Raw genomic sequence first — 10,595 nt, forward strand, 5'->3', positions numbered from 1 at the left:
AAATGCTCCACAATTACTGGAAAATTCCTGGGATATGTGAGACTTCCCTGGTGAAGGCTCAGGGACATGGCGCACAAACAGCCGTAGGAGAGAGAAGCAAATAGTGTTCGGCAAAAGTGTTCTAGGGTTAAAATAAAGTTATTACATACATTACTCATCACCTCAGACCATAAATTAGTTTGCAAATGCTCAGTAAAAAAGTGCATTATAAAAAAAGTGCTTTTTCTCTTAGGAGGTCAGTTTCTAAATCCAGTCTCTGGTCTGATGGCCTCTGTGAGTCTCTTCATCATGACGTCTTTGGAGGAGTATGAAGGCAGATCCAGGATCGAGTGACATGTGAGCGACTCTGGGAAGTGTTCATCCGTGGAACCGACAGACTTCTCTCGCACTTCCATTTGGATTTGCCCCAGCCCAAAAATAGGAGCTCGCCTGTATCCAGTCAGGAACCCTAAAAAAAACAATGTAAAAAACATAGTTTGCAAAAAGCACATACAATAAGTGCATTACAGTCCATTGTATTTCTATGTGACTAGTTTCGATATTTATATACACACAATAAAATCCTTTGCTAATTTCATATGTTTTCGCTACATAGAGACATTCAGTTTTTGCGACAGAAGGGGTTCCCAAAGTTTTCAGGCCACAACCCCTAAAACATCCCCCTAAATATACGTAATTTTTTAACATTTAATTTACTCCATTCAACCCCCCTCCTCCCCACGTCCCCACTGGGTCCCAAGCCCCACTTCGGGAAATGGGAACCCACTGTAGAGATACAAACTTACATAGAAAATCCTTCTTCTGTTCATCATTCAGTTCTTCAAATACTTCCCAAAACGTCATGATAGTGGGATGCCCGTTGTGATATCCCAGATCATAGATAGTGTTCTAAATAAAGAAAACACTGTTACGGAGAGATAAATATGTATGCAATAAAATCAAGATACACTGCTTTGCCAAAACATGTCACCTCCTGGATTTGTATGACCTGGGGTTGCTGCGGTTGGTCAGGTCTAGGTTCTACAACATTATTCACCCAAAGAATGAGGTTAGCTGACTTTAATATAGGCTACATCAATGGATTTTTCTTCCCTGATGACATAAGAATATTCCAAGCTGCTGAAGCCATGATTAATCGGGATCAAATTGTGAAAGAGTGGTTCTGGGACCCCAATGAGAATCTACCGAGATCCTATTGAAAAATTCAAGCAACGCCGGACGGAAATAAATCTTGTGACATTGCAGAAGCCTATTGAAACAGCAAATGCATGTCGTTATCAGGGGATGCAACAAAGATAATTAAAGTGTGCAACCTTTTATTCTGGTGACTTAGGCTTTGGCCAGGCTGTGTAAATATTCTCTATAAATCCTTTCAACCCTTTTTGTAGCTCTTTGATAGATGGAGCTCGGAGTCACCTGTTTTAAGGCAGCCCAGTCGTACTTTTCGCTGCCCACCATGATGCCCCGCAGCTCCTCTGGCCTGAACAGCTGCACTGCAGGCTGCTCACACACCTGGAAGAAGCCTCGCCTAAACTCCTCGAAGGCACTCTGCACTGATGTGGTGAAGACATAGTGCACATAGGCATCCACATAGTCCTGCCTGCACAAAATGAATAAATACAACAAGCTGAAACGTGCAGTCATGGTTTACATATAGTGGATGCCCTCATAACAATAGAAATTAAGAGCTTAGAATAAACAAGGCAGTGTCAATGATCTGATTAAACCCCTCCCTTATAAATCTGTATTAATAAATCTGAACCTCACCTATTGTCATTTGTCACTTGTTTGCCGGGATTTTCAGGATCCAGATCAACCTCTGTCTTGTCCAAGTTAATCTGTAATTAGGTTTGTAAAGAACAAGAGCTGTCAAAGCTTCTCATGTGTTTATTGCAGTGTGTAACCCGTCATTATATACTGACTGTGAAATCCATGTCCAGGTCCTGCACGTCTGCCTCGTAATCCAGAACATACTGTAAACTCCTGCAGAACAACAACGTAAGGCGGTCAAGAGGAGTGTGCAAGGAGGTTGGAACAGATCATTGAAGCGGTCAGCTGCGTTTCAACATGGATAGGATTAGGAATGAGGGGAATGTTACTAGACGTCATAGAAGTCATAGGAGCCAAATTGGTGTGAATTTTAGAAGAACAGAAGAAAGACAGAAGCATGCCGAAACTATAAATGAAGGAGGAAGACGAGGTAAGAAATAAGGACAGAGATCATGAGAAAAGAGTAGGTTGAAGATACTGCTGATATCAAAGGTAATAGTCACAAATAATGGTAGCACTTTTACAGTCCATTAAAAACATGGTAACAGGATGAAGCATGGTACCTAAAAATTTAATAACATGGTAATAGTATGGCTATGAAAATAGGACACACATCTATCATTTTTACCTTATTTCCAGGTAATATAATCAATCATAACCAATGATTGATTACCGCATTGTGACCGCATTGCGGTCACGAAGCATTGCTTCGTGACCGCAATGCTAGTTTTCCATTAGAAAGCATTGCACTTTACACCTGTTTTAAGCAACTTAAAAGCCTGTTTTCTAATTTTTAAAAATGTTCTACAGCTATATATTCCTCCTGTGATAACGCTGGGCTAGCAACAATTAAAGAAACCAGGCTGGTTTTCGTAAGGTACATTTTAGAAGTCTCGTATACTAATGAGGGCCGGACTTTGATTGACATGCCGTTAGCATTAGAGCTAATGTTACGACCGAACTAAGCGCCCCGCGAGGGCCGAGTCCACAGTGAAGATCTCGCCCTTATGCCCTTTTTAGGAACCTGCTCCGTCAGAGCTGGGTAGGAGGAGTCTGTAAATCGGCCATAGATTCCCTATCGAACGTGGTCATTATATACATTACATACGTGGTCAAACTACCTCATTTTCCGTGCTGCTGTTCTTTGCTATTACTATGTTATTTCTGTGCAGTAACGTTAAGTGTGGCCACAACACTTTTTCACATACCGTCCGACGATTGGGCTGAGTTCAGTGAGGTCGTCGAGAGAAGGCTCCACACCCAACAGCTTCTTGAACAGAGCCAGTGGAAACGGCAGATGTATGATGCTCTGGTTGTACAGAGCCAATCCACAAAGCTTCCCGAACTGCAAACACTGTCCCTTCTGCTGCTCTGATAACACCTATTAAATATATGTATAAAATAAATCCATTTATGGTGCCAGTAGCTTCCTCAGTGGTATGAAACTTACTTTGGAAGAGAACCACGCCAACGTTTGAGAGTCATTGAACACAAGCATCTCAGAGTCAGCAGAAATGATCTCCAGAAATAGATGGTGGAAGAGATCTCTTTTGTAAACCTCTGTGATTTTAGAGTCCCCATCAAAATGCACCTGTAAGAATTGCATTAGGTCAAACAATTACACTGCTGGTGTCAATAAGAAACAAGGGAAGACATTACTATGAGTGTCTTTTTCAATGCTCTGTCAGAACAAGCAGCCAGTTCTCGAAAGGTGTCTTCAACAAGTGATGCCCGCTTCAGTTTGAGATAAAAGAAATCAGGCTGAGAGCGAGTGATCCATCCTAAGATAAAGTGAAATTGCTGCTGTGGAGCCTGATGATCGTTCTGCAACACAAAAAGGAAACAACTAATCAAGCTTTACTCATAATTATAATGACTGATTTAAATGAGTTGCTTTTAACCTTGGTCCAGTCACAATCCAGGTCAAACGCCTTTTTCTTTGATTCCAGATCCATCAGGAAGTTATAGTTACAGAGCACAAGTTGATCCCCGAAAACGTACTGCAGGAAAAATATGTAGAGCAAAAAACAAAACAAATGGATGATTAATACATTTAAACAGGGCTGTGCAATCAACTGAACTTTAAATGGTAATGCAGGGGAATTTTACGCCCAGCCCTAAATGTATGATGAACAAAATATAAAATTCAAAGTTACCCTTGTTTTCGTGGAACGCCAAAGGCTCACGTCATGGTTAAGGATCGTGTCACTGAGCTTGAGGCTAAATGTTGATTCAGGGAGTTTGTCTCCCCCAGTCTTTGTGGCGTTAACCTGAAAATAACTATCTCACATTAGCTGTTACTGAAAAGTGTTAGTACTACAGGCTTCTGGAATAATACATATGTTACAGTACATGCAGAGTGAATATTGTTAAAAAGCAATACTAACATTGTACATGTCTTCGAGGATCAGCACCAGGTTTTTGGCATCCCAAAGAGAGGAGTTAAAGGGTAGAATTTGAGACAAGGCAACTCTCCACATCTCGACATGTCGTTTTCTGCTGCAGTAGGACAAGGAGCTCCACCAGTTTCCTGCCAAAGAAAACATTCTGTGAGTTTTTTCAGTAGAACATGTCAACTAAATTATGAATAAAATAAAGATCAAGATGATTTCAGACAAAACTAAAATCAACCATTATTCAAACAGTCGTTCATTGACTGATCTGAAAATATTGCATGGTTTAATAAATTTAGTGCAAAACATAAATAATAAAGCCATGGCTCTCACTAATGCGTTAGTAAATGTGCATAAATCTCATGTAAATTATCATCTTCATTTTTTGATTAGGCAATTTTTGTGTTTGTTGTGTTCAATAGTAGTAATCTTAACTGTATACATTGCACAGCCCAAACAACATATTCAGTAAACATTATGGAGAGAGCAGTACTTAGGACTTGTCGATTCTCAGACGACAGACTGTGAATGGCATCAGCCAGGTCCTCTGGCAGCTCTGACTCTGGGTTATGTTTGAGAATCACCACCAGGAGCTCGGTGAGGAGCAGGTAGACCCTCAGAGACTCCACTCCCACTGGGGCCTTGTTAAGAGAGGAGAGGGCGCCCAGGACCGCAGCTTCGACCTGGACATGTGAAAACATGCGAAAACATGCTTCAATACTTTGGATACTTTATTACACACTCTAAAATTTCGGACTGCTTTTAGATTTGTTTACAGCTTGCATTCACTATGGAAATGGTTCTCAACGTTTTCGAGCCATGACCCCCATTATAACAATTAATGGGTTCGTGACCCCCGGCCTGTATGTATATGTCTTTTTTTCCCCGCTGTTGTGTCACACCGTGGGAAAACGGGGACAAGAGCCTAGATAATTGTTAAAAAACTAAGGAAAAAAACAAACAATGACACAGGTAAAAGAGCACAACCATGAATAAAATAATTATATTAAATATATATATATTTCTAGCAACCCCCCGAATCTTTGTTTCGCAACCCCCAGATTGAGAACCACTGAACTATGGCATTGTTTCAAAAAGCTTTTGCAATGTCAATGTCCAATCTGGATTCTGTCATGGCCAATCCATAAGTGACAATGTCCTATGCTCATAAACCACTCTTTCACAATGTGAGCCCAGTAAATCCTGTCATTGTAATCTTGGTTTATGCCCGAGCATCAGGGAAATCTATTAATGAAAAAACATACTATGAATTATTAGGGAAACATAACCTTAAGGGGCAGTTTCTGGTCTATTGTATGTTAAGATGGTTTTCTTTTCACATTTGTTGCAGAACATGCATTGGTGTCTCTCCATGTATGATGGTTCTAGCAATAATAACATCTCTTCTTCAACTTTTTCTGACCCTTCTTATAGTATCAACAGTATATTGATATTTATATGTGTGAAATACTGACCGTCTCCAAAACATTGACCTTCTTTAACAGACTTGCAAAGGATCTTTTAGCAGCTTTCAAGTCTAATCCGCAGTAATTTGCTGATGTCTGTAAGTGCTTGTCCTTTCTGTTATAAGACAAAAAAAAAAGTTAAAACAAAACCCTCACCAGATGTATGCTATGATAATGCAGATTAAAATAATATTCACCTGTGCTCAAGGAAACTTCTGTTCAAACGTGACATGGAGGAAAATGTTCTGAGGATTCCTCTGTAAAGTTTAACGTCATCATCAGTGAACAATAAAACCTCAAAAATATTACTTAAAGGTTCACCTACTGTTTAGTCTGTTTCCATGATTCAGAGCCTGAGGTCCATTTGTGGATCAGATCCTCAAGACTCCCCTGTTTTTTCCATGTCACAATGCTCGATACCGTCTCAATGTCCTGTGAAGGTTTTCATAGTTACAATATTTATCTGTCGTATTATGTACATTATATACATGTTGTTTTGTGCCACTTTACCTCAGACAAACATGTTGCAAAAGAACAGTTGACTCCAGCAAAGATATGGCCAAGTTTGACATCATCGCTGTGCTCTGTAATGTAAAATGTAAATTAAAGAAAGTAAAAATACTGTAGTTTATTGGTGATATTAGACAGTACTACCTGGTGGCAGAAACACGGGCAGTGGGACAGCGTGTTGACTCTCCTCTCTGTGTCCCAGCTGGCCATGGTCTCCACACCCAAACGAGAACATCCTGTGGGACTCTGTCAGCACCAGTGTGTGCAGCCTGTAACACAAAATCCTTTCACAAATCCACCTCTAAAATACAAATAGAGTTTTTTGTACTAGATTAGGATATTATAGTCATGCACCTGCCACATGCCACCTGAGAAACCTTTGCCCCCAAGAGCTCTGCAATCAGTCGAGGTCGTAGTTCATCCCTGAAGGAGTTGTGTCCAAGCTGCCCATGTCCACCTGAACCGAACGTCAACACCGCCCTGTCCTGAGGAGGCGCACGCTTAGAAAACACATAGTTAATGTGAACTTAAGCTCTGTTAAGTGTCTCACCTTGGTCAAGACGGCCGTGTGCGTAAGCCCACAGGAGATGAAACAAGTTTTCTTCAAGTTGAAATGATGAACAACAGTTGGACTATGTCTGTCTGTAAGAGGCACACATGTGTATTTATGTATTTTTGTACTGTATGTATATATTTCATGATACTGTGAGTGAGTTGTAATGTACCTGCGGTGTCCCCCAGACCCAGTTGTCCGCTGCAGTTGTTGCCCCAGCTCAACACAGCCCCAGACAAAGACAGGCTAAAGCTGTGCTCTCCACCTGCAGCTACCTGCACCAGGGGCAGGTCCGACAGGCTCGGCACCAGCTCAGGTGAGGTCAGACTCATCACCTTCTGGCCCTGACCCAGCTGACCTCTAGCATTCTGGCCCCAAGTGAACACCTGCCCATCTGAAAAGAAACCATGTTATAACGAAAGATAACATAAGACTCGCCCCGAAGTTTGGGTGGAGTTATTGACGGCACATGAGTAAGCATCAGCTGAAAGGTTGTGATAAAAAGAAACAACATCTCATGAAATACTAATAATTCATTGTGTTATATAAGTTTATGCCATACATTATAGAGTATTTACCTTTCGTCAGTGCTATTGAATGCTGGCTTCCACATGACACCTGTGACACCTGGACACCACTCAGACATTTCACTGGCCTGAAATGAACATAACAGAGATAACAGTTCCACAAACCTCAAAAGATATGTCTTCAAAGCCTAAATAAATATTTGTCATACCTTGGATTTCCTCTTCCTCCAGTGTCAACACAAAGCACCTGACCCTTCCCGGTCAGCAGCAGCACCACATCATCAGTGCAACTCACGGCTCTGAACTTCTCCTTATTCTCCACAAACTCTGCGTAACAGCGCACGTTAGTCCCAGTAGAAACATATAATATTTACATGCAAAGCGAGTGTATCTTACTCTGTTTTCCTCTGGCTCTGGCCCCGTCCTCGTTCTCAATGATATGAATTATAAATGCATTTCCATTACTTTTGACGAAGGAGAGCACGCGCAGGCCCTCAGACAGGTGAGCTATGTGAAACCCCAGGTCTAAAAAACAAACTCCGTCGTCTTTTTCCTCCGCAATGTAAGTGCCATCTTTGAGCCTAAAGCCGCGGCGACACAGCTCTCCCCAAGAAAACATCGTGCCAAGTGCTGCACGAGACTCTCCAGCTGATCATTTAAGTTAGTGATGTCAGAGGCAGAAACGAAACTTAGAGAAGAATGGAAAACAAAACCACCTACAATTGCATTACGTAAATACGAGGCAATATTGACTTTTATTATGCTTTAAGACCAGTGTGTCCAGGCTATGCCCATAAAATAGGCAATTTATTTACATTTTTGTCCAAAGAATTAAGGTTAGGAAACTCTCCACGGCTGAGACTATTAACTTACGCACTGGTAGAGTTAACTTGGTAAATAGTTTCGTTTTTACTTTCGTTTCAATCCAAAACAAAACGGGAAACAATCAACACTTTTACTGTGAATAGAAAGTAAGCTCGTCACGGGTGACACATGCCACTAAACCTTGACAATAAGGTTTCACTACGAACCTTTTCTTATGCAACAGATCTGTGTTGGCCTTTTCGAAAATGTTGGCCTTATTTTACAACGACTATAGGCCTATATATATATATATATATATATATTTTTAGCCCACGTAGTATTTTGGCATATGTTAGTAGGCCTATGCATGTATGTTTGTGAAAGCAAAACTTATTTTTATGGAGCGCCGCGCGTGAACGTAGGCTACAAAGTAACCGCTGGGTGGCGCGCAACAGCCATGACGTCTCCGTAGTGCGGGTTGTTTGTTCCCCCTCCCTCTCACAAACTCGGATGGTCTCCCTCTTTCGTGCACTTGCCCTGACCTCCTGACCCGTGTGTTCTACACAGCTGCAGCTGTGACCTTTGAACCCCCCCTTTCATCTGTTTGTTTTTCATGTCTAATTCACTTTTTGTAAATAGTTGGATGTATCCATTAGGCTAAATAAGCAAGAAACTAAGTCTTCAGACCTGAAAAATGACCTACTACTTCTTCACATTTTTGTGATTGTAAAAAAATAATAATAAAATAAAATCGTGCGTAGATCAGACCCAGCTTCTTCTTCTTCTTCTTCTTCTTCTTCTTCTTCTTCTTCTTCTTCTTCTTCTTCTTCTTCTTCTTCTTCTTCTTCTTCTTCTTCTTCTTCTTCTTCTGTTGATCTGCCATCATGAACCACAGATGCAAAGTTTGGATCATTCTGGCATATTCATATTCATTAAATAGCATTGTCCCTTTAAATAACTAAATCTAAATACTGTAAAACTGAGGGGCCACAGTCTGGTGGTGTTTTGTCTCAGTCCATCATAAGGAAGTCAAATCTGAGCCTCCTTTATTTCAGAGGTCAGTTAGTAATTAGTCCATAGATCTATCTTTTACTTTGGCCACATTTTCCACCATGTATATCAGTTATGGTGGTATGCTTGTAATAAAAAGTTGTAGGCATTCGGCCAACACACACACACAAAAAAGATCCACTGGCCACTTATGGTGCCCGGGTCATAGTTTGGACGATGCAGCCCTGTTTGCTGTTTGGTCAGCAGAGTAGATTGATGGATTGGCTCATGTTGGCCTTGTAGCCTTTAACAGCAGTAGGTGATGGAATGCAGCCTTTTGAGTGGAGCACAGATCCCTCTCATTGTGTGATGCATCGTTCTGCATTGTACCAGCACCTACATCCAGATCTATTGTCCTGAAAATCTCACCTCTTCATTTACTACATCAAGCCAGGAATTTAGACAACAAATAATCAACTAAAGGCGAAAGGTTACACAGTGATTTGTAAGCTATGCCAGATTTGGTTTGTGAGTCTAGGGGCAAAAATAATTTACAACTTTGGGGCTGATCAGGGACAGGCCTTTAAATTGAGGATGTTGTTTCCAAGATAAGGCCAGAATAGTTTTACACTTCACAGCTCTCAGAGAAACAGAGCGTTTTATGGAACATTAATTCTTGAGCACAGGACTGTACTGAAAAAGTAGGTAAATAAACCCTTGTTTTTTGGATTTTTCAATGTAAATTCACTAAAATTGATTTGTAAGAATTGTATTATCTCAATAGTCGGTTATTGTGAGGGTTAACTAAACCCTCTGTATCCCATACCGTCACTAAGTGGAGCGTTCAGATGTTTTAATGTGACTACTGGAAGTGGATACAATTGCAGTTAACATTGAACAGCTATCTGACTTCAAAGCTGCTCTACAAAAACACACACACACACACACACACACACACACACACACACACACACACACACACACTCGGACAGCTGAGATGTAGCACCGTGGCCCTGGGGAGTTTCAGGGGATTTCCACCCAGGACTCGGACACATCTTGCTGATTTACACTAACACTTTGGCTAAACTTATGATAAAAGTTCACAAAAGAAACATTGCCGTATCTGTCTTTATCCATCTGTGCCTCCATTAGTCTCCGGTCTCTTCTGTTTTCTCTCTCGGCCTAAAAAAGAAACAGGCGTGTTGTTTGTAAATGAGCTCTTTTATTTTGTTTGACCCTTTTATTTTGATTGTTTATGGGTTTTGTATTCGTATAGTCGGAAAAATGGCAAGGAGAGTAAATGTGGATGCAAAGAACATAAACCTCTGTGCTAAAGAAATGGTGCCCAGACTTTGGACTATAGAGCTCTAATAATTGCTCTGAACACAGTGTGAAGCTAAAGCACTGATTCTCAAATGTTTCACACAAATATTTGACCTCCCAAGCACCACCGAGCCTCGATCAACATCATATCAGGGCTAAACCGGGTCTAAAACTGACTAAAGTTGAGAAACACTGAGCTAAAGAGTTATTAGAATCAAAATAAATCCCTAACTCTACTAAGTGTAATAAATGCTATTTT

General features: G+C 40.9%; 1 protein-coding gene across 1 annotated transcript; it reads right to left on the minus strand.

Annotated features, from left to right (window-relative positions):
• Positions 1 to 235: 235 nt before the first annotated feature.
• Positions 236 to 7,838, minus strand: LOC306972024 (putative E3 ubiquitin-protein ligase HERC3; the record flags this gene model as incomplete). Its single annotated transcript, XM_079568467.1, has 23 exons — positions 236 to 448; positions 786 to 888; positions 1,417 to 1,600; positions 1,768 to 1,838; positions 1,923 to 1,983; positions 2,979 to 3,151; positions 3,221 to 3,361; positions 3,430 to 3,594; positions 3,672 to 3,770; positions 3,927 to 4,040; positions 4,158 to 4,300; positions 4,657 to 4,846; positions 5,639 to 5,744; positions 5,827 to 5,886; positions 5,955 to 6,061; positions 6,140 to 6,213; positions 6,284 to 6,408; positions 6,494 to 6,624; positions 6,690 to 6,781; positions 6,865 to 7,086; positions 7,271 to 7,347; positions 7,429 to 7,546; positions 7,616 to 7,838. The coding sequence occupies 23 exons, from the start codon at positions 7,836 to 7,838 to the stop codon at positions 237 to 239; spliced, it is 2,991 nt and encodes a 996-aa protein (XP_079424593.1). The 3' UTR covers position 236.
• Positions 7,839 to 10,595: the final 2,757 nt, after the last annotated feature.

Source organism: Gobius niger, assembly GCF_951799975.1.
Source record: "Gobius niger genome assembly, chromosome: 12".
Classification (NCBI taxonomy): domain Eukaryota; kingdom Metazoa; phylum Chordata; class Actinopteri; order Gobiiformes; family Gobiidae; genus Gobius; species Gobius niger.